Source organism: Copadichromis virginalis, linkage group LG8, assembly GCF_057382275.1.
Source record: "Copadichromis virginalis isolate Kocher_CV1m ecotype Utaka linkage group LG8, C_Virginalis_male_GT1.1, whole genome shotgun sequence".
NCBI classification, from domain to species: Eukaryota; Metazoa; Chordata; class Actinopteri; order Cichliformes; family Cichlidae; genus Copadichromis; species Copadichromis virginalis.
Genome location: NC_140625.1, coordinates 26,950,374 through 26,975,486, shown reverse-complemented (window position 1 = coordinate 26,975,486; position 25,113 = coordinate 26,950,374). Strand labels below are relative to the sequence as shown.

General features: G+C 38.4%; 2 protein-coding genes across 2 annotated transcripts in view; one reads left to right on the top strand and one right to left on the bottom strand.

The window, feature by feature from the left end:
• Nucleotides 1–12,873, bottom strand: part of wnt3 (wingless-type MMTV integration site family, member 3) — a 74,760-nt gene extending 61,887 nt beyond the window's left edge. The window contains exons 1-2 of the mRNA XM_085466838.1: nucleotides 12,404–12,873; nucleotides 10,824–10,917 (exon numbers count right to left, since the gene is read on the bottom strand). Of these exons, the coding sequence (XP_085322964.1) occupies nucleotides 10,824–10,861 (38 nt within the window). The 5' untranslated portion in view covers nucleotides 10,862–10,917; nucleotides 12,404–12,873. The remainder of the gene's footprint in view (nucleotides 1–10,823; nucleotides 10,918–12,403) is intronic.
• LOC146703573 (ORM1-like protein 3) overlaps nucleotides 1–23,226 on the top strand; it is a 53,292-nt gene extending 30,066 nt beyond the window's left edge. Inside the window, exon 4 of the mRNA XM_085466840.1 lies at nucleotides 23,043–23,226. Coding sequence (XP_085322966.1) covers nucleotides 23,043–23,226 — 184 coding nt within the window. The remainder of the gene's footprint in view (nucleotides 1–23,042) is intronic.
• The last annotated feature ends 1,887 nt before the right edge of the window (nucleotides 23,227–25,113 follow it).

The window sequence follows — 25,113 nt, the reverse complement described above, 5'->3', positions numbered from 1 at the left end:
CTGCTGAATTTTCACTCTACTTCACATGCAGCTCACAGCACCATAGATTTAGTGGCACCTGTGCCACTAAATTTAACTGTAACAGTTTGGATAATAATGGCACTGGCTTCACAGTGAGTATTTCTGACTGAAGTTAGATGTAAGGTTATTTTAGACCACCTGCCAAGCAGTCCATTACCTTGGTTTCATCACAACTCATGGCTACTTTTTTTTTTTCCTCCCCCAAAACGGTGCTTTTGTAAATCCCCATTTTGATACTTTCCATTTGTGTTTCCTCTCCAGCAGTTTCCTGTTTCATTGTGTCTGACCTTTTCACCTGTTCATGGCTTTTTTTTTCTCTCATCTGTTCCTTATTTTATTGGGCCAGTTCTTACCTGTGCTTTAGATTTTTTTTTGATGTTTTTGGACCTTGCCTCTTTGACAAAGAGCTGCATCCATGTAGAATTGTGCAAAAGTCTTGAACACCTCATTTCTTTCAATTATTCGTCCAAGGACTTGTCCTATTAAACGATAACAGACTGCTCTGATTATGATTATTGCTGTGGCTGTAACCTTGGCTGTGCTTTGGTTATGATGATTATGGCTGTGACACATTTCAATCGATCTGGTGCTATTGCAGCCATTGTATGTGCAGTGATTTGACATGATTGTGCTGGCAGTGCTTTGATGACTACAGTGTTTAAAGCACAGCTGCTGTAAACGTATCATAGCTTCAACCACAGATGTAGATGCACTGTTTTAACCCCCTGGGTGGCTGTATACTGCTGCAGCTTGGCTCTTTGAAAGGTGTAATAAGCAATAAAATTTGCAAGGGAACATAAAACCTTGTCCAAGGTAACATAAAACTACAAAAGTAGTACTTACAAAGAAACCTCTTGAAACCTGGCACTGTTGTCCTAAACCTTGACAGAATTGTGCAAATAGACAGTTCTGGCTTTTAGAAGTTGAAATTTGTATGCAGCCATCCAGCCTTTCTTTCCCAAGTGGACTTTTACAGATGTTTGGCCGAATACTGGAAGTACAGTGAATTCAATATGATGCTGTGTGCTCTTCTTTGACGTAATATTAATTGGTTCCTGGAAGAGGAAACTGTATTTGCGTAAAGTATAAGTGGTCACCCAAACTGATTTACTTTGTGGCTTTTTGTTTTGATTGCTGTCCACCATTTTCTCTTTTATGTTGTATTTCTTGAATCTGGTCCATCTTTTGGTTCAAGTTTTAGTTGTGCCAGTTTTTTCCTGCCTGTGTTCTGGACTACCTCTTCTTGATCAGGTAATCCTCAGGTGCCATATTTTTTGATTTTCCTTGTAGTCAAGCTATCCAGCCATTTCTTATTTAGCTTTTTATAATGTATGACCTCTTAAAAGAGGTGAGATTGGACCTCTTGGATGTAATGTTTTCAGTGGGAGAAACGTTCTGTCACTTGTCCAAGTGACATCTTCAGTCTCAGCTGACTGCAGGTTTCCCCAACCTTATAAACAATACATTTGCACATTAACTGAACCCAGCTGACTGAATGAGCAATGGGCTGTGAGGTCAGTTCAATTAATACAATGAATGAGAGCCACAGACCTTTGCATGTGAGTTTCTTGTTTTTTTTCCTCTTTTTTCCTGTGGTTTATGTTTGTCAGTGAATTGACAGTGGCTGTGCTGGTTTTGGACCTTGCACTGATATTGTCTTGTCTGATATTTGTCTGCCTGTTTTATTTGCCCCGCTGACTGCGTTCATGTGTATCAATGTAAGCTGGTAGTTTAGAATTCACTTATAATTTTAACTTGTCTCCTGTATTATTGAGTCATTTTGCTGTCTGACATTATGTAGCTTATCTACATTCCAGTAATTGTCAAATATCCAATTATTATCTTTTCATATATTTGTATTTAGTATTTTAGTATTTATTTATTTATTGTCATTGTCAAGAACAATGAAATTGCGTTTGGGGCTTCCATACAACCCCCCAAAAAAGAAGAAAATAATAAATACCCCTTAAAACCCAAGTGTACATATTTAACCCAGTGTGACTCCAATGCAATAAGACAATCCTTAGCAATAATGTTCGTAGAAATTCAGACAAAGACCTGAGAAACATGACAAAATACAACAATGCAACCCATTCAATATTATTGTACTGTGAGATATGATATCAGATATGATAGTTATCTATTTAAGAAAGAGGGGGGGGGGGCAGGAGGGGGAAGAGAATAAAGATATGATGCACCAATGCAGACCAGTTCATTGCTATTAAGAAGTTGGATATGGTTATTGTCCGTGAGAGGGGGGCAGAGAGTTCAGGAGCCTCACAGCCTGTGGATACAGGCTGTTGGCCAGTCTGGATGTTCTGGCCTGTATAGACCTGTACCTTCTCCCTGAGGGCAGCAGATGGAAAAGGTGGCGCGCAGGGTGATGTTGGTCCCGCAGGATACTGTGCACCCTCCTCAGACAGCGAGTGGGGAAGATATTACTGATCTCTGGCAGACTTGTTCCAATAATTCTGCCAGCTTCTTTCACCTTGTCTATTATCTTTCAGTAATAAAGAAGATTAAAAATAAATAAATAAATAATAATGACTTTTTTTACTATAAGGCTCCAGTTTTGTGTTGTGTGTAAATCAATAAACCTTGAAAGGGAACCTGTGGAAAGATCGTTAATTTTTACCTGGAATTGCTGAGTTTTTTGTTTTTTTTTTTTTTTTTTTTTTTTTAACTCTGTAACACTTGGTCTGCTTTCAGAAATACGTGACCATGAAATGTTAGTTTGTTGGCCTAGGCTGTCTCCATGGCGACTTTGCAAGTCTCCCAGGGTGGACAAGTCCCCTGCTGTCTGGACCTTTTTGTTAGCTCTCTTCTCCATCACCAGTGATTCGAAAGACAAGGTTTATGGTCAAAAACACTGGCTAGATGTAACCTGATGGCCAAGGGGATGGGGCTGTAATAAATGTTTTAATAGTTCAGGTTTTTTTTTTTTTTTTTTTTTTTAAGTTTATAAATAATTGTGTAAGAAAAAAAAAATCAACTCTGTATCCCAGATCTGTTTGTTGACTGAGTGGCACAACAAGCCAAAGCAGTGCATGTGAACTGAGAGCTGCAACACAAAAAATAAAATTAAAAAATATTAAAGTTACATAAATGCCATTTTAGTTGATTTACATAATTGTTTGTCACTTTTAACTGAAAATAGGATTATTACTTCTAATAATATTGCACCCTCAGAAAGACATGACTCCATTCTCCTTGTGGCAACTTTATTCTCCTCAGTTCAGGTTCGGAGTTTACAGGCAGCATATCATCAGCAAATAATGTTCTCACGTCTCACACACTGTTTTTCTTTTTTCTGCGCTTACTGATGACATCACACGTCTGTACTCTGACCTCCTGGAACTAATGAACTACAAAAATTAACTGAAACTACAATAATCAACTGGAAATAAGTCCAAAAATAAAACGCCATTAAGTATAATCTTTAGAGAGTTTGCCAACGAGTCAGAAAATGTAAGTTTTATAACTACTTTTGGTCGCAACAATAACAATGCCCAGGCTGCAGTACTTGTGGTCAATGTTAAATGTGCTCAGATATGGTTAGAAATGTATTAAGAGTGGTATATGGCTTGCAGTCACCCTGCTGTATACATTAACGAACTAATTAATTATAATAGCTGACACATGCATTCAGAATTTAAATAACTGCTGCCCTAATGAGAATTTATGAAGCTCATTTGAATGTCAAATTTCAGCACAAACACTTTGTTACTGTTCCATTTGTTCTAATTGAAGCAGCTCCAGAGAACACACTTCTCTGTGTTTTCCAAATCGTTTATGATGGGACGAACTGTTTGTGCTCGCAGATTACTTTCAGACATGGTAATAACAGTCCTTACTAGACTACAGTACATTGCAAAAGACTTTAGCCACCACTCATTTCTTGGATTGAAACAGGGAAGCAAAAACATAGTTTGTATAATTCTAGTGAGCTTGAAAATCTGCATTTAGCATGACGTCCTTTATACTGAACTTTCTTCTCCAAGCTTTAATGTAAATTTATTTATTTATTTTTAAGTGGTCTTCAGGAACAGTCCTCCAGGCTCCTTGAAGGACATTCAAAGCTCTTCTTTGGATGTTGGCTGCCTTTTGTTTTTAACCTTTCTAAATTTTCCCTTTATCATTAACTTATTTGTCTAATGATTCAGTGACTTAATGATCTTCAAATTTAAAGAAACAGGTTTACATTTTTGGATATTGGTAGAAACAATAAAAACCAGAAAAAAAAAGCTTAAAGGACGCCTCATTGTTGTTGTTAATAAACATTTTAAGTGTGTGTGTGTGTGTGTGTGTGTATGTATGTGTATAACCAATGTCCTGCTGGAAAAATGGTGCTTTTTGAAAAGGTGGTGCATAGTGGATTAAAATCTGTGTTCATAATTCCATCAATTTTCAAATCACAATTTATTTCTATAGCACATAATACAACAAAGTTGACCAACGTGCTTCACAGTTGGTCAGAGCAATAGCACAAGACGGTTAGAATAAAACAGTTAAAAGGAGGGCAATGAACAATATGGGTAAACAGCATAACTAGCCACGAAGTTATCAACTAGTTTGATTCAAAAGCCGGTCAAGAGCCGGATCACCTCTGGACTTCAGACGTGATCAGGAGCATCTGATTGGAAGATCTTAGTGCTCTATTAGGATTATACAAATAGAGGAGTTCAGATAGATAGCTGGGAGCCAAATTGTTTCGAATTTTAAAGGTAAGGAAGAGAATTTTGAAATTGATAACGATATTCGACAGGGAGCCAATGTAGGTTGGTTAAAACTGGTGTGATGTGATCATAATTTCTAGTACCAGTTAAGAGACACACAGCTGCGTTCTGAACTAACCCGAGCTGGTGAAGAGAAGAATATGGGAGGCCCAAGTCAACAGTTAGGGTTTTTAATAATCTTCTAAGTAATGCTGTGATGCATTCAGTAAAAGTTGGATACAGGGACCAATAGTGGGCAAAGCTTCCTTAAGAAGAAGAGAGGGAAGGGAATTTTGACAAGATCTCGAACAACGCTGGCTGAAATACAGCCTTAAACCATAATAGAGCCTCTACTGCGTTTTCGATTGCTGTAGAAACTCACTGAGCCACACATTTCACATTTGGGTCATCCACTGATTTTCAGTTCATTTCATGTACACTTTGGCAAACCTCAGCCTTTTCTCCCCATTTCCCATCCACGAGAATGGCTTCTTAACAGCCACCTTTCCACTGAGATCATTTCTAATGAGGCTTCAGTGAACAGTAGATGGATCAGCTGAAGGGTGAGACGCATCTCTCAGGTCCTGTGTCGGGTTTTGGCTGTCTTGAGCCGCCCTTTGCTGGATTTTTTTTTTCCTATTTCTTAAACGCATTACTTTCAGATGCTATTCATCTGCTGCTACTAACAAAGCACCTAAAGAAACACTGGTCTGTTGCTAAGTTGTCTTTTATGTGTAGAGACAACACTGGCTCATCTCTTGAGCTAGGTCTCTTTTATGTTTGAATGATTCATAAGTCAGTGTTAAGTGGCTTAACGAACAAACACAAAAACGCTCCTCTGAAAATGATCTGGTACAAGGACCATAAAAGACGTAATGCCTGAGGAAAAAACTGAAAGACCTCCAGAAAACCTGGAGAAGTGTTGCTCAAGACCACTTAAAAAATGCAAGAACGTCTGGCTCCTTGGAAACAAAATATAAAGAAATCAGGAGTGGCTCAAGACTTTCCACACCTCCTGTATATAATTTGGAGTTAAAGCTCTGTTCCACTAAGGTACAGCCTCAAAATAGATAACATTTTAAAAAAACAAAACAAAACACCTGAACTGTTTGTATTCTTGTTATTACAAGTTTTGTATCTGATTGGGGAAGATTATCATCTATACAGGAAATTAAATCTGCCACTGTGATGAATTGCAGCACAGAGATATCACCGAAAATGATCCAACAATTTACTCTTAGATAATATACTACATTAGAACAGCAAACATAATGAGAACATGAAACCAAAACATGCTAATCCCCTCTCAGAGAACGATGCATTTCAACAATTTTTGCACGAATAGGAAGAGCCTCTAATAATCAAACCCCAGAGCTTACATCAAGGTCATAAGAAAAGAATTTTTCCACAAGAAAATTTAAAAAAAAGTCTGGGAGAAAGCCAGCTGTGTCTTCAGATGGATTCAGAGTGAAGCTCTTTGAAGGGGTTTGCATTTTTAAAGATGTTCTCAATCACAAGGCTTCTGAACCCATCACAAGGTTTTAGTTTGCAGCTGTATAAAATATTATCCCAGAAGAGTTAGCCAGCTGAGTTTCACAAGAAAATTTCCTCTCAAGTTAAAGAGGGAGAGGGCAGGACAGTGCAGAGCAGTATATGAAAATATACACACACACCAGTTGATGGCAGGCTCCTCCTCTTTTAAGGAGATTGCATTTCTCATTCCCTTTTCTGTCGCTGTCCTCATGTGTCTCTGCCTGGCCTTTTCCTCCAGCTGCTGCTTTGATATTAGCTTCATGAAATCTGTGTGAACACCACAAACGCAGCTAATCTGCCTCATTCAGATGGTCGCTCAGTCTCTTCTCATCTTCTCGAGTTTTCTCAGTCTTTAATCCTCCCACCGTCAACACAATACAAGGGCTGTCAGTTGTCGCTCTTTTATTTCTTCTCTCCCTTTTTTTTTAATAACATAAAGCAAGTTGGATGAAAGGATCGAGTGTTTTCCATCACTGTATGCAGACTCCTGACTGTGCGGCTTTGCTAAGGTTTCCTCCAGGTGTCCTGGGAGTGAGGTTCATTGATTAGTCCTCTACTCATCCATTTTTGTTACAGTCAGATGAGGCATTATATTATAAGGAATCAATACAATGAGTGTGTCATGGAAAAGAAATGCAAAATTGAGCAGCAACAAATGAGTGATGATAAAAACGTCATTTTAACTACAGCAATTACTCTGCTTAGCCTGAGGACACTGGTTCTCTAATGGTTAATACTCTTCTTTCTATTAATTTTAATGCCAGCCTTTTCTTGTATATTACATAGTTGTATACATTTTTCATTTTGACATTAATAATTAGATGGGCTGGGGAAATTGGTGAATATTTTGAACATTGAATGTCTGAATGGATTTTCCGTTTCTTTTTAGACAACTCGGTCATGGAAAAGCTTTTAAAGTTCTTGATTGGCTTCAACCAGCATTTAATTTTGTATGTTAATTTTTAAAATAAGCTTTTGTTTTAGAAAAAATAAAGGTAATATTGTCTTAGGACACCTATATTTCTGTACTGCTATCTGATATGTTGGTACAGTTAAACATTTTACACCGATTGATCACCCAAATATTTATTAATAGTATTTTTGCACTTTAACTGATGCAGATGTGTCAAATCATGTATTTCACTACTTAAACTCGCCATTTTGAATACATGAATGATTTAAATGATTTGAGATGGCACTATCAGTAGTCACACACTATCAAAGTAGCTACATACCTAGTAGGTGAATGGTTAGTTATCCTGGTTTGCATTGCATTCTTCACAGTTGCAGTACTGCTTAGTGAGTAGTAGCAACTGTGGCAACCTGTTAGCGATCATAGCAATAAACAAAGAATATGCATTTTTCTCTAGTGACCACTGGTTATCAGGGGATCACTGACTGGGGCTTTATCAACTATACAACAGCTTTGAGCACCCAATGGCGTCCTGTGCATTGCTACTCATATTTTCCCCTAGAGACTGATGTTTCTCAGGTGGTCACCAACCAGTCTGAAGGCTTATGTGGCTGGGATTTTAGTCTTCTTAATTAGAAAAAATTACTAACACAATAAGTACTGATGAATTATGCACAAACAAAAAAACAGAGTGAAAATGTAATTGTTGGCCAGTAAAGTGTCCAGTTTTTTTTTTTCTATAAAAATTTCTTGGTATTTCAGTAAATAGAAAAATTCAATGTAGATTTATTTTGGAGGTTTGTGTGACTGAGTCAAGCATGTTGTCTTTAACTATATTACATGTCTTGATTACTTTAATCTTAATTCAAGCAAATCATGTTTGGAGCCACGGTATTGATTTAGTAGTAAACATAATAAATCTGGTATTAGCGCATCCTTTTTTCCAGTGTTTAGATAAGAAACTCCTGCCTGATCAATATTTTTCTCAGCTGTGCCAAAATTGAAAACTGATGTCTTTGATTGGTTTCTTTCAATTTTGAGCACTAGATTGGACAATGAATAGGATGCCTCAGACCTTATTTGGTTATTGAGCCCAGGTTTGGAGTCTATTTTCCCCTGCTGAAGTAGACACAATGAAGTGAAACCCAGGCAGGCTTTATTTAATACAGTGGAGCAGATGGAGCATGTACTGTAGGAGGTTTTTTGGACTACGGATGATTGGTCTTCTTAATGCATACAATTGATTGCCCCTCATGAACACAAGGCAATAGATCACATATTTTTATTGATTTTATAAATCTAATTATATTTATGAGGAGTATCTCCAGATTTTCTATTTGCTTCTTAGACAATGACTTAGTTGAAATTAAAGCTCTCTGAGACTCTGTGACTCTACACACACTTAAGTTAAAGGCTTGAAAAGACCATTTGTTGCTTGGGAACCCACCTTACAGACAGTACATACAAATGTTGCCCAAGATTCAAAGATTTCTCATTAAAACGAATTGCATGCTCAGTGATCAGAGCCAAAGACCTCATCAGTCAAGAGAGATGAGTTATTTTCCTTCTAATATACTCAGTGAGTCTGTATGCTGTACTGCAACAAGTCCAGCAAAATGATAGTACAGCACCTTGAAAGCTAGACGATCTATCAGGCCAATTCTTAACATCAGTGTTTTATTGAAGTAATTATAAAGATAAATATAATAAGAAAAAGGAACTAGATGATGCTGATGAATGCTAGAATGATTCAGTTATATAATACAACCATTCAGTAGTTACAGCACTCTTGTTTGAGGAGCTTGTAATGGTAAAAATGACATAAAGCACATCCGTTATAATCAATGGCTGAAGATCACTTTTCTCTCAGACTTCAGGCGTACTCGTGCTTCATGGAGTTTTTAAAAGTGGAATGAGAGGCAGCGCCTTCAGCCATCAGGCCACTCTCGCAGTTTGGATTCGGGGAAACAAACACCTCAACTTTTAAGATTAGATTTACTTTCTGCTAAAGTAGGTGTTAGAAACATGGGCAGTTTTTACATGTATTTAGTAATTCAGTAAACAAAGTATAAAGCAATGTAAACATAAAGAGGTTTACAGGTAGGTCAGAGCAGGACGAGACATTCCTCGAGGTATTAACAGGTCAAACTGTAGTATAAACTGTTATAAATCAGATGTTACTTTTTATGTGCTCATTTTGACTGTAGTGTTACTGTCTGTTTAGACTTACTGATGGCCACAAATGGACAGTGTGTATAATATAAGTGAAATAGAATATGAAAGGCTTTAAAGTGTAAATAATTTACTCTTGGAATTGTGTTTATGTGATTGTCTCACCACCACCATTTGCTCATCAGTGAAATAGTGCGACACGATTAGTGTCACTTGTCACGTTTTCCTTCACACAGCATGTTTCATTTATCTGAATTATAAAAACAGTTGTGTTTATAGACTGTACAGTACTTTGCTAAAGTCTGAAAATGAGCGGTATTTCTCCAGACCTTTTGAACGTTTTCAATAAGCCTCAGATTTGGTTGCAGACCTGATACATGATGCGTCTGGCTTTTCAATTGATGGGTGAGGTTGTTGGTTTGATATTTGGCTGCTCCAGTTTCCAGTCTGCATACCTAAGTATCCTTGGGCAAGAATGGGCAAGGCATTCACTGGAGCATGAATTTGTGTGAAGAAAGCACTCTACAAAAAATGGGAGAAATCGGTGTAGATAAGGCAAATATAAAGTGTTTTAAGTGCTCAAATAGAGTATAAAAGCATTATGTATCCACCAGTCCATTTGCCATTTAATTTCCACAGTAAATTAATTAGGAATCTGCTCACTGAGATCCTAAATAAAGACCCCAAAGTTGTTGTTGTGGGTTTTTTGTTTGTTTGTTTGTTTTTTAACATTTCCTTTGCAGCTAAAAGATTGATGCCCTGCTGGGTTTTTGAAACAATCCAGGTTTAAGGCACTACCATACTGGCTTCTCCTTTCAGGCCCAGAGTCTACAACTGTCTTTGGACGCCTCTAGAGATTGTGTATTAGTCAGGTGGATGTATGGCACTATTTTTGCTGACACAACGCTTTACATAAATGTTCAGCGAGCCCTGTGTCGTCATCATCAACAGCAGCACTGAAGTTGTTTCTAGACATCTTCATTCTGGTTGGATAAACACTGAGAAATAAAACTTGATAGATACCATTTAATGGGGATTTGGTATACAGTATGTTGGGATGTGAATTTAAAAAAAAATGTGGCTCATTTTTTTTTTTTTTTTTTTTTTTTTTTTTTGCTCTTGCACTGTCTGATGCAGCACTACAGTTCTGTATGTTGCTTTTTATGCTAGCAATCTAATGAAAAGCTCATTTACACCTATATCTCAGCAAAATACTTATAATTAGCTGATTTACCATTCAGATGCAGCTAGTGTCAATTACTCAGGACTTAACCCTCTGTAGCAACTCGTCAGTTACTAAGATAAAAGACGTAATCGATTATTCATGTGTTAATTAGGTGTAGCTACACCTTTTAGTTTTGATGCTCTCTAGCTCTTGGCTGACACCTGATCATGCACCCACCTGTCTCATTAAAACATATCAAACACTGCCTGAAATGTGTCCTCGTGTGCTCTGTATTATCTGGCACCTGATACTGAAGCAGAGTTGACCTTTTCCTGCTGCCATATGCTGCACTGTGATGTGACGCCAAGCTCTCCTACATGTCCAAGGTTCCCACTACACTGAAGGACACAGAATGAAGAACATGTATAAATTACAGCAAATTTTTAAAGAAGACAGAATACCAGTGGCACGATAATACAATTGTCTGGTAAATTTTAAAACCTAGTTTATATAAGTACAGCTGTGAAAGAGGGTTTCTACCAGACTCTGTCATGGCTGTAGGATACAAACGCAGGACTCAAACATGGGAAGTTAACTGAAAACGGAAGCTTTATTACTGGACATAATTCTGCATTTATACAGAAAACAAAGAACTAGAAATAAAAAGTAAGCAACTAGGAAACTAAGGAACTAAGCTGGGAAACGGAGGACTAGGATACTACTAAGAGTTCGGAAGAAACACATAGCAAAGAGGGTGTACGACGAGACAATTGACAGAGGAAAACACAGGGCTTAAATACACAAGGAGTAACGAGGGAATGGGAAACACAGCTGGAAATAATCTGACATAACAAGACTGGGAGGAAGCAAAACTGAATCCACTGAACACAGGACAAGGAACTATCAAAATAAAACGGGAAACAGGAGACAGGTATGGAGACGTGGACTTGACAAGGAGACACGACAGACTGGGGGGAGACAGGAGATGAACGAACACAGAGACAAGGCTGACTCGACAAGAAAGGACGAGCACAGGATGACCCAGAGAACACACGGAGACAGAGATTGAAACAGGCCGAAATAAACACGAAGAGAGAACGAAGATCACTGAGAACTAAAGAAAAACAAAACCATGAACAACAATAATTAAAAGATATAATTCCAGGGTCTGAAACACAAATACTGGGTCACAAACGCAGTACCATGACAGACTCTTTGCAGTCCTGTAAAAAACTAACTATACCACATGTTTCAGGAGCTTGTAAAACCACCTTTATCAGCAATAACTTGAAATAACGGTTTTCTGTATGACTTTAACAGTTTCACACATCACTGAGGAGGAATTTTAGCAAACTCTTCCTTAAAAACATTGCTTGAGTTTATTGAGGTTTGCAGGATTTTGTTTTGCAGAGCTCTCGTAATGTCCTACCACAGCATTTCAAGAGGTCTAAACTTTGTCTGTACTTTTGCAACACCTTAATTCTTTTCTTTTTATTATTATATTTAATTATATTTAATTCCTATGGGAGGAGCACTTAGTTTTACATAAAGGAAGGAAAAATTCTTTTTTGCTCGACTGTATATCTAATAAAAAAGGCTTTAGCATAAAATGACATCTTTTATCTTATTAAGACTCATGTATGTTTAAAAACAAAGCAGCACATGACAAAATAAAAGCTTCAGCTATAAGCGTCACTTAACATTATTAAATTATAATGATATTAATTAACCTGAGGTAATAGGGAACCAAAATTCCCTTCACTGTTACGTTACGTTACTCGATGAGAGTAACGTATTCTGAATACTTTGGATTACTTAATATATTATCATGCTGTTTACAACTACGTGAATGTACTATTGCTGTGATTTATTACTGTTACTCACCGCGGCTCTGAACCGTAGTAAAGGGACCTCTGACTAATACGGCGGGGTCCCTGTCGGCTCGTAGCCGAAAAATAGCTTTACTTTGTTGTCTGGGTCAAGTTTGCTAGCGAGAGACAGAGAGAGGCGTTGAAAGACTGCTCCAACGGAACTTATTGTTTCGGAGGAAAACACGAACACGGTGTACAGTCGAGTCTTAATAGCTTATTACAACTGGGCTCGTCAGGCACTCTTCTTGGCTGCAGTGGTTATTATTATATTTACATGCTTCCAGCTCCCGTTTCTGCTCGATGACAACTCATACTTTTCCTTTTTCTCCCTCCCTCGCTCACAGACACATAACGGGTATGGCAGTCCATTCTCCCTGCAGCACGGACTACACTGCCCATGATGCTACATTCTTTAGAGCTATACCTGTAGCATTCTGCCTATTAGCTTAGCACAACAACAAAAAGGCGCTCGCTCACCCAGGAAACACACAGTCGCAGAGAGAGCGTTACCCTGTAACCATGGCAACCGTAACGCTGCCGCCTGCAACAACAGAACGTAGCTGTCAAACAAAACCCAAACAGTCCTGACCCGCGACAATATGAAACAGGAAAGTACCGCCGTGTAATCCATTTATTCCAACAAAGTAACTGTATTCTAAATACCACCTTTTTAAACGGTAACTGTAACGGAATACAGTTACTCATATTTTGTATTTTAAATACGTAACGGCGGTACATGTATTCCGTTACTCCCCAACACTGCTTATCTGTTATATATATGGATCTTATTTTTGTTTATTTCCAGTTTTCTAACTCTGATAACTGGTTAGGTCACCAGTAACAGTTGCTATCAAGCCTTTGTTAACTGACAATTAGTCTTTTACAGCATTGTGGAGGAATTTTGATCCACTCTTCTTTGCAGAATTATTTTTATTCTGCCACATTGAAGCATGAACCATGTTTTTAAGGTCATGCCACAGCAATCAATCGGATCCGTTCAGGACTTACTAAGCCACTCTAGTCTACTCAAGTCTTCATATTGTTTTTCTTAAGCCATGCAGAGGTGGAGTTGGTGTGTTTGGGGTGTTTTGGATCATTGTCCTGCTGCAGAATCCAAAAATCAACTATATTGGCTTCCCAATATAGAATTGAATTCAAAATCCTGCTCCTCACAAGCAATCAGAGATGGGCAGACGCGTTACTGTAATCCGATTAGTTTTTTCAAGTAACGAGTAAAGTAAGGGATTACTATTGCAAAAAAGGTAATTAGATTACTCTTACTTTCCCGTAAGCACGCTGCGTTACTGCATTACTAAAACCGTGATTTTTTTGCGAGAATGTCTCATGACAATGACGTAAGCGAGTGCGACGTTTGTGACAACAGCTGTGTGCAGATCAACAATGGATAATATATCGAGTGCAGGAGAGAGTATGAGCGTGCAGCGTTTAAAGCGTGGAAGTACTGACCTTACTTTGAGTTTGATTCCATAAAAAGTGACAAAAACATTAGCGTCCGTTGTGCGTGGGAAGAAAACTTCTTTTTACAGCGAAAAAAAACCCCTAAACTTCCAAGCAAGCACCGAGTGCGCTACGGCGTAATGGGAAACTCACAGAGAAACTCGCGGATTCTTCCACTGACCGCTGCGGCACACCTGCACCAGGGTAAACCTCCGCCTACCCCACTCCTGCTTTACAGGTGAAAATAGAGCAACAGGACCGCTAGTCTTTGATGTTATTTATTTTCTGCTGTGTTTTACTTGCATCTATTTGAAAGAGTGAGTGTAAACACACAAAAAAAATAAAATAATTATGTGCTGGAATGTGCAGAAAATAGGTTCAAATGTTAAACAAATTTCTTCCAGTCAGTGAATGTTGCATATAATTAAATTATTGTATTGTATTGTATTGTATCTTTATTTGTTTCAGACATATAAAACAAAAAACAATATATACACACTACATATATTTTCAACTTGATGCATAAAGTTAAAATATTAAAACTAATAAAACAAGTTTTAAAAAGAGACTTTTCCATTTGATTACATTTTGTATGATGGATTGTGCAGAAAAAGTAGAACTGGGTTGAAAGATCTATCGCTTTATCACCTATTCAGGTTGTAAATTGTGTTTTTAAAAAGTAACTAAGTAATTAATTACTTTTGAAAATAAGTAATCAGTAAAGTAATGGGATTACTTTTTGGGGGAAGTAATCAGTAATTAGTTACTGATTACTTTTTTCAAGTAACTTGACCAACACTGCATACGAGGTCTTAAATAATCCGGCCCCATCTTATCTTAATGACCTTATAGTACCATATCACCAAATTAGAGCAATTCGCTCTCACACTGCAGGCTGACTTGCCTGCCTTCAGTTTTCAGGCCCCTCTTCTGTTGAACCAGCTTCCAGTTTGGATTCAGGAGACAGACACTATGTCTACTTTTAGGCTTCAAACTTTTCTTTTTGCTAAAGCATATAGTTAGGGCTGGATCGGGTGACTCTGAATCCTCCCTTAGTTATGCTGCAATAGGTGTAGGCTGCTGGGGGATTCCCATGATACACTGAGTATTTCTTCTTCAGTCACCTTTCTAACTCATGTGTTAATAGACCTCTCTGCATTGAATCATACTTGTTATTAATCTCTGGCTCTCTTCTACAGCATTTCTTCATGTTTTCCTTCTCTCACCCCAACCGGTCGCAGCAGATGGCCCCGCCCCTCCCTGAGCCTGGTTCTGCTGGAGGTTTCTTCCTGTTAAAAGGGAGTTTTTCCTTCCCACTGTCGCTAAAGTGCTTGCTCATTGGGGTCATATGATTGTTTTTGTTAAATGCAGAATTCATGGTTTCATTTACTACATCAATGTGTTAGTTTTATGCCAGATGTAACGGGATTCAAATCTTCCAACAAGTTCAGCTTCTGTCTCGTCAGTACAGAGGTTATCAATATGGGGGTTTTTTGGCAAATGTGAGACAAACCTTCGTTCTTTTTGGTCATCAGTGGTTTTATCCTTGGAACGAAGATGGATGCCATTTTTGCCAAGTTTCTTTCTTATTGTTGAATCATGAGCTCTGACCTTAATTGAGACATGGGAAGCTTCACCAATGTCCCAGGTTTTCTCTGTTTGTGTGTAATGGCTCTTACCGTGGTTCACTGGAGTCCCAAATCCTTAAAAATGGCTGTGTAACCCTTTCCAGGCTGATTGAGTTAAGTGACTTTGGTTTTCAGGTGTTTCTTCAGATCGTGGCATGATGTGCTGCTTTTAGAGATCTTTTAGCCTGCTTTACTTTGTCAGACAGGTTCCATTTAAGTGATTTCTTAATTCAACATGTCTGCCAGTAATCAGGCCTGAATGTATTTAGTGAAACTGAACTCAGCTTTCCAAAAAAAAATGCAGCTATTCAGTTAATTTATGACTTAAACCCTCGCTTAATCAATGAAATCATAATTTAAAAACTGCATTGTGTATTTACTCATGTTATCTTCGTCTAATATTAAAATGTGTTTGATGATCTGAAGCATATAGGTGTGATAAATATGCAAAACACTAGGAAATCAGGAAGGGCGCAAATATTTTTCACATCACTTGCCTGTGTAATCAGATGCTTTTGCATACCTGTGATTTGAGGCAGATCTCTGGCTATATTTATTAATAGTGAACAGACCCGGAGCAAAGACATGACCTGTATACCTCCCATTCCACCCCTTTTCATTACTGCCTGATGAGGGTTGGAACATCCCTTAAGGGCTTAGGCAGTGCACTAATAGTGGCTGTCTGGAGACTGAGAGGTCTTGTGCAGAGTGCAGTCACCCATGACATACTGAGCTCTAACCACTCATTCATTCAGCTAGAATGAGTCGACCCCACTAGCAGCAGCACCTCTTGTAAACACAAGTGGTCGTAATGCAAAAAATACTAAACTTTTATAATCATTTAGCACAAGAAATTGCACACTGGAGACATTTCAGAGCAATCAGAAACAGCAGGTGTTTAAGAGGCGTTCTTTTTCTGGGAAAAACCACAACTCAGCCGATGAGTTGTGCACGCTATTGAAGCTAGTACATATTACATAAAGATGTATCACATGGAGGGTTACAAAAGCATTAAAAATGCAAAAGAAGATGTGACAGCGCCACTGCTCCTCAGTAGTCATGGCTGCAGATAATGCTCTTGCTCCAACTCAGCCTGTCATTACTGCGTCTGTTTGTGGCATTATCAAGTTGATAAAATCTGTCCACGGATGTTTAGGCAGACATGATCTTCTGGCATTGTTTCTACACATTCACATCCACAAACACATGTACAGACAAATGCTGAAAACAGCGCAGGCCACTCGGTCGCAGCCAGTAATTTTGTTATCGCAGGCTGTGCATGTCTGCTCAGGTGTTTGCAGTCATTCTGGCTGAAAAGACCACTGCTGGCATTGTCAGGGTTCAGTATTGCTTTTGATTCCTGCATTCTTGTTTATTCTTGTGAGATCTGAATTCTTGTTTTAATTCAGTTCTTCTTGTATTTTTGTGTTTGTTTGGGGGGTTTTTGGCTCCTGTTTGGATTTCATTGCTATTGGATGGTTCACACTGCAGGTAATGTGGTGCTGAATCCGATACATATCTGATGTTTTAGAAAGCGACTGCTGTTTGAATGGTCACGTCACATTAAATCAGTCTTTTACGTCACTGACACAAGACAGACGCTAATTATCAGCGCAGGAGAAGCGTCCTAGAAGACATCGTGAAATCTTCCTGGCCATCCAGTGAAGATGTTAGTGAAACTGTTGGGAAGACAACGTTGGAGAAACGCAAACATTTTATTTGTACTGTATAATCTGCAGATTCCTACAGAAATCTGCAACTATCCTTTGAAGCACCGCTCCTCTCTAAAACAGCAATAAGGATCATTATTAGGCCATATGTAAATAACAAAATAACTTTATAACTTCAAGCAAAATTGGGAAACATAAAGTCCAAAACAGTCAAACAATACTGTTTGGTCTGGGTCTAAACAGAGCGCGTTGTGTGTGTCTTCTTTTGCGCATTCATAAATAGTCACACTGCAATGCTCCACACAGTTGGGTGTGTGGAACATTTCAGTGTGACTATTTATGAACAATAACATCCTATATATACAAAATTCCTTACAATGAAAGACCCTCAAAGGCAATCACACAGTTTTCTGATCCGTTACTGACATGCAAAAGCTTCATTAGTGCAAACTGCTTTGAATTATTATAGAATACTTCTGGAAAGTAAATGTTTTATTTTATAATGTTATTACTGACGTGTCAAATGTAAATGTCAAAAGGAAAAAAGTTAACTCTGAGCGTGGGGAATGTGTCATGGTCATTGCGCATGGTCAGTGCGCCCCAGGGTGGCTGTGGCTACAATGTAGCTTGCCATCACCAGTGTGTGAATGGGTGGATGACTGGATATGTAAAGCGCTTTGGGGTCCTTAGGGACTAGTAAAGCGCTATATAAATACAGGCCATTTACCATTTACCATTTAATTTAATAATAATAAAAAGAAAAACAGACATATTTGCATGAGGGAAAATGTCAGTAGATCAGAAATGAAATGCCAGGCCATTTTCATTAACTTTTGTCCCCATTTTGCTGCTCAGGTTGACCTTCAGCAGGTCCTCTTGACATGTCTGCACGCCTAAATGCACTGAGTTGCTGGCTGATTAGATATTTGTGTTAATGTGTAGTTGAATCTGATTATAGTGTCCAGCAAATTCAAGTTTTTTTAGATGATTTCTTATGTCTAACTTATGTAAATGATGCATTAAATGTAAATGAGTTGAAGGTAGAGCCAGAATGATTTATTAACAGACTGATATTATTATATGGGTGATTATTAGCTACATGGAGATGGAGCCATAACTGCATCTATAACAACAAAACAATAAAAAAGAGACAGTAGAAACACCCTTCAACCAGTCGGCATAAATGAGTAAACAAATAACTCCCGCCCCTGGCCCACACACCTGGTGCCTATCAGGATGATCGCAAGGCCGATTTAAGACGGCAGCGCTGTGTCACTCGTCGCTGGATCGTTGAGCTATCAGCGTCAGTCTCTCAACCATTAGTGAGTGGATTTGTGTGTCCCCATTGTGGGGAGTGAAGAGAGAGCCTTTGGAGTGCGTCTGATTCCCGTCTTTCCCCTCACAAACCCCGGACCCCCCCTCCCCTCCCTCCAGCACGTTGTAAATAGTATCACCTGGTGTCGTTGTGTGAATAAACTGATTGTTAACTCTGTAAGGATTCCCGGTCTGCGCCTGAGTCCATTAACTAAAATGTGACAGAATGAGAATAAGAGAATGAGAGTGGGTGATTTAAACTTAATTTTATGGCTCCTCTTGTCCACATTTTGAATTGTCTTTGAGCGCAAACATCCAGTATATTCATCACCGGGTACACCAGCTCCTGGCATGGAGCTTCACACATACACAGTTTCATGTGTATGTGTCAAAGAGGGACAAGTTGTAAAATGTTGTATAATTATCGCATGAAGAAGCAGTAGAGAAAAAAAACATGCAATTATGCAAATAACTATATTAATTCATTTATTATAAGACGACCCAACATTCATCAGCATTTCAATAAAGATGTTAATTTTTCATTTGGCTACGATTAAGCTGCATTTCTTTGCCAGCATGTTCTACAACAGTTTTTTACTGAGATCATACTGAGGTTTAACCTCTCCATACTGCTGGAAATGATTAATTTTTAATCATCTTAGTTACTTAGACATACAGTATATGTGACAGGCAGAGGTTGAGCTATAATAAGAAGTTACAGGCCAAAAACTTTATAGCCAAATAAAAACCTCTGGTGAAACCAGCAGTATGTGCTTAACCTTGGGGAGTTTTTTGTAACTTGGGTGCAATGGGGCATGCTCTAAACACAATATTGACATAATCAGACCATCGTTTACTTTTGGCACTCATTTTGCCAACTCATAAACTCAACTCATTGAGAGAATAGTTATTTGCTTTTGCAAAACGTCAGCAGATTTCAAAACTGATTATTAGAAGTTGAAGTAATTTCTGTGGGAAGAAAATAGCGGTAAATCCACTGACTACTAATCAGTGGTACATTTCTTGTGGCAATCCCTTCGGTAGCCACTGACAGCGTGGCTGTCGAAGTGGCATTAACTTTGGACCCATCTGCTTTTATGGTACAGTGTGGGTCCAACATTTTTTGTTAGCAAAAAGGTTAAGCTAAAGCGGGGTACCCAATCTCAGTCCACGAGGGCCGGTGTCCTGCAGGTTTTAAATCTCACCCTGGGTCAACACACCTGAATCACATGATTAGTTCATTACCAGGCCTCTGGAGAACTTCAAGACATGTTGAGAAGGTAATTTATCCATTTAAATCAGCTGTGATGGATCAAGGACACATCTAAAACCTGCAGGGACACCGGCCCTCGTGGATTGGGATTGGGGACCCCGGAGCTAAAGGTTCAACAGGTTTATTGAAACACAAGGTGAGTATTGCATGGATTAGTACTTACAGAGCGTTTTTCTACTCCGACTGCTTTCTCACTACAAGCCTCATCTACACACACTTGTTCACCAATTCATACATGCTTTTTTCTATGCCGGAGCACTTTTAACCCAACGTTCACACACTCAAACAGATGCACCCCAGTGTTCAGTATATTGGCTTTCAACATGCAAGTTGGAGGAGCCAGGGATTGAGCCATGGACCTCCCAATTAGTCTACCGCGCACTCTACAGGAGGTAGACCGGCTGTGGCTCATAATTACAGAGGTTCGTAAAAGTTTGCAATCTTCATTTTTTCCAGTCTTGAATACAATGAACTAAGGTCCCCAGAGGCTTCAAGGCTTAGATTAACCAGTTATTCTTTATTTTTGGAGCTGTGTTTCATCCAGTAGGTGAACAACAAATGGCACATACATGCTGGTGAGGCAGAACAAGGGAGGTTTAGCTATGTTTATATCTTTAGAAAAGGTAACAAGATACAAAACAGTCTGAGCAACTCTAATGAGACTGGTGAGCCGGAGTTAAATGCTGAGGATAAATGATAATGAGACACAGGTGTGCTAACCTGAGCCTGAAGAAGCCACGCCTATTTGGGGAGGAGCTGAACACAGATGACAAGTATTTAAAACTAAACAATGAGCTGAAAAAACCCAAATATCAGTATAAGGCTTAACTGTATACCTCCCATGTTGTAGCCTTGGAACAGTAAATAATGATTCAGCCACTACTGTGTAAATGTACAGACATTTCTCCACATGATAATGATAATGAATACAGAGCATGTATTAATTTGTATATTTTTATATCATATCTGTTCAACCTTTTAAATATTGCCTCACAAAAAAAAAAAAAAAAAATTGTCGCTTCTCGTTTGTACCTTTTCTTATCATATTTATTCAGTCACACAACAAGCCCAGAGCAAAGAGAACAGTTGCCAGGTTCCCACAATGCAACGTGTTGCCCTTTGTTTGTTGACATGGCAAATAAATGGTGCAATTATTTCGTGATAGTTACTTTGCCTCTGTGAGAATGCAGCTGGCATTAGATTTACTGAGACTCTTTACTGTACCGTGTAATAACGATAGTGAGGAGCAGTTAGACAATGTTAGTGTTGGACATAAATGGAAGATTGTGTCTCCAGTTTTCTTTTTACAGCTGCTTTCTTCCTTGTAGCTTTCTCTCTCTCGCTCTCTAATGTTTTGCTGCTCATCTGGAGAGCATTAGCAAAATTGTCTGTAATGGCAGTGAAGCTGTTTAATTTTGTGATCATGCAAGGAGACAAAGTGTAGGAGATGTCACATAAGATTTTTAAGATGCTCAGATTAGCTGAGGCCCTTGGAAGGGGCCTAGATAAAGACAGTCTGTCCTGTGAAAGCAGATAGTATAGCATCCAAAAGAAAGTACTTATATAGACAGGCGGTTCAATCGAACAGACTGACCCACCTAAAAGTCCTCAAGGTCGAAAAAGAGTTAATACAAGAAAGAAAGTGGAAATAATTACATGATAGTGGAAAAGGGTATAGCTATTGAATAATAACATGAAAAATAAAGTTTTTAAAACATTTTTAGAGCCTTAAAGTTGTAGAAATCTTGTAAATCTTCCAAAAAAACAAAAGTCTTAATGATAAGATTGAATAATGAAAAGTGAATCAGCACAGCGCTTTGTTTGTTTCTCCATCCAATTTCAGCATTGGTGCTGAATAAAGGCAGCACTTTATTGGAAACAGATGTAAGCCAACATGCACTGCTCTCCGTTGTAATCCACAATTATCCTCTAAGCAAAGCCCAACTGATTAAGATTGCTTAAGACTGATACACGTAGCGATGTTTGGTCATTTCAAAATCCATCATTTTCTTTATCTGCTGATATTTTTTTCTTTCAGACACATGAAACTTAAACAGATTTCCCTGAAATTTGTTCAGTTATTTGTTTACTCATTTATGCCGACTGGTTGAAGGGTGTTTCTACTGTCTCTTTTTTATTGTTTTGTTGTTATAGATGCAGTTATGGCTCCATCTCCATGTAGCTAATAATCACCCATATAATAATATCAGTCTGTTAATAAATCATTCTGGCTCTACCTTCAACTCATTTACATTTAATGCATCATTTACATAAGTTAGACATAAGAAATCATCTAAAAAAAACTTGAATTTGCTGGACACTATAATCAGATTCAACTACACATTAACACAAATATCTAATCAGCCAGCAACTCAGTGCATTTAGGCGTGCAGACATGTCAAGAGGACCTGCTGAAGGTCAACCTGAGCAGCAAAATGGGGACAAAAGTTAATGAAAATGGCCTGGCATTTCATTTCTGATCTACTGACATTTTCCCTCATGCAAATATGTCTGTTTTTCTTTTTATTATTATTAAATTAAATGGTAAATGGTAAATGGCCTGTATTTATATAGCGCTTTACTAGTCCCTAAGGACCCCAAAGCGCTTTACATATCCAGTCATCCACCCATTCACACACACATTCACACACTGGTGATGGCAAGCTACATTGTAGCCACAGCCACCCTGGGGCGCACTGACAGAGGCGATTATAAAATTAAATAATTGAAGATATGCTCTTTTAAAGATGATTTTACAATATTTAATGTTAAATATTTTCAATAGAATCAATATTTTTTGGTATTTAATCTCTTGTTTTCAGGAATCTAAGGAATTATCCAAGTGACCTTTACATGCAGAATTTCAGAGTCAGTAGGTGGACATAAATGATGCACTACATGAGTATAGATCAGCAGTCTAATCAATGCACACATGAGCACACTAAGCGACTGGATTTCATTAATTTTCATGTGATATTCATAAGAAACAAACAAATTAAATTTAAAAAACTATGTCTACAAACTATAAGGGAACAGAAAGGATACATGCTCCTGGTGTCATGAGTAGATACAGTTTACATGTAATATAAAATAAGCAGTTAATGTTATAACTGTGATATAATCCTTCCATATCGCATAGAAGATGCGACTTTTGTTTCTACCTCAGTAAGCTGTTATAGATAAAATCTTTTTGATGTTTATTTTTTTTTTTTTTCTTCACAAGATGTTAATTCATGTAAATGAGTCACTAAGCCATGTCTCAGTGGTTTACTTCTCCTTTACTTATTCCCTTTTTTATTTCTTTTTTAGGAAAGACCTAGGTACACTGTGTTCCCAGCAATATTCACCCATCCGGACCATTGAGCTCAAGAGTTCCAGTCACTTCCATAATCACAGGTTATGTATAAAACTCAGCACTGGGCATGGAGACTGCTTCTACAGACATGAATGCGTCTCTCTCTGGAGCTCGGTGAACTCCAGCAAGGTATTGTGATAGGACGCCACCTATGCAACAAGTTCAGTCGTGAAATTACTACCAACTGTTCCACAGTCAATAGTTAGTGGTATTATAACAAAGTGGAAGTAATTGGGAATGATAGCAACTCAGTCATGAAATAGTAGCCCACATTAAAATTATGTATAATGTCCAACTTCCTCCAGTGCCAGTCACCACAGACCTTAGAACTTCATGTGGACTGCAAAGTGTCAAAGGTGCGTAAAGCACATCATGGCTGGACTTTAGAGCAGACTTCTCTGTCTGGAAATGGGCCAACATTCCCAGAAATTCTCCCAGATCATCTGTTAGATTTCACTATACAGGATCCAGCTTACAGTATATGCACACTCTGAGAATATGGACTTATCAGCTGTGATAACACTAAAGTTGGGTAACTTTAAGACTGTTGGCATTTCTCTTTGAGCACATTTGAGGACCATGATGAGCTAAAAATAGAAGCAGCACCGAAAGTGCTCCAGAGCTGTGCAAGAACATAGCAATGAGCGGTGCACTGGCTAATTTAATAATAGTTATGGCTTTTGGCCCAGAAATTTACAGCTTACCTTTTTTGTTTGTTTTTTTAAAAATAGGTTTAGATACCAGGGGTGGAGAGCTTTTAGATCTTTCATAGTGGATTGATGGACTCTATCAGTGTAAAACTGGAACTGAGCTTTCGTCTGTTCCTGTAATTTGGCCACATTTTTTGCCTTCAGTTGACAATAATATAGATGGATGTTTAATATTTAATAAGTAGAAGGGGGAATTATAGCCACTGGCCCCTGGAGCCAGACCTCCTTCCTGTACTTTTGCTGATTTGGCAGGATGTACTCAGCCACTTAGCCTCTCAATTACCACTAAACACTAAACAGCTACTGAGATCCTTCCCCCCCCCCCCCCCAAAAGGACACGCACCAGCACAGTGGTGAAGTTCACATACATTACTTACATGCCACTGGTACAAAATGGACAGATGGGAATAAAGACGCTTGTAGTTTCTTGAGCTTACACCAGATGTTTGCTCTTAAGTGACATAAATCCAAATCGGCCTTTTATGGTGAGAACAGTTAATGGGCCGATGGTCACCAATGCAAAGTACATGGGAGTTGTTGCCACTTAAAGCCTGGACACATATGAAGATGCTTTGCTGAATTATAGGAAAATAAGATGAGAGAATCTTTGCAATGACCTCGTCGTTTTCCAGAGCCGGACATCATGTAAGGTGACATTTATAGCAGACATTATAGCACCTCCATGATACGACCTCAGGAGCCACAAGTGTTCAGGCTTAGAAAGGAAAAAAAATGATTGTGGGTGATTTCACATTCATCAGACTCTGCAGGTGTGTGCTGCATTTTTAAAAATGTTAGTTTTTAAAGTCCATTTTGTTGCTGAAGAGTGACAGCTTAAGAATACAATGCAGGCACCATATAATGCCTTATATCAATTAGCTTTCTTTGTGTCCCATTTTAACGTACTTTGGTCTCTGATTGTACTCATTCACCACAGCATGGTTCACAGGTCGCATGTAGAGCTGTCTGCCATAAAAGACTGACAGACAAAACCAGATTTTTCACAATCAGAGCTGAAAGCCAGCCTGCAGGCATATATTTTTTATACACTGGTCCACTCTGAGATATACTGTAGAGCTATTTTACAAAGCTTCACTTCAAATGTAAAAAGCAAAGGAAAAGGTTTATATTATAAGAGAATGCTTGCATATGTTTTAAGTATTCAAAGACCATGATGATATCTGACTTTGAATACAAAGCCAAAAAAATCAATGGTTGCCTGGTAATTGCATTGAATTTTTTTTTCGCTGGTAGAAATCAATTGCAAGCAGTAGAGGAAACCAACAAGTCGTCCACAGGTTGACCAGCTGGTTGC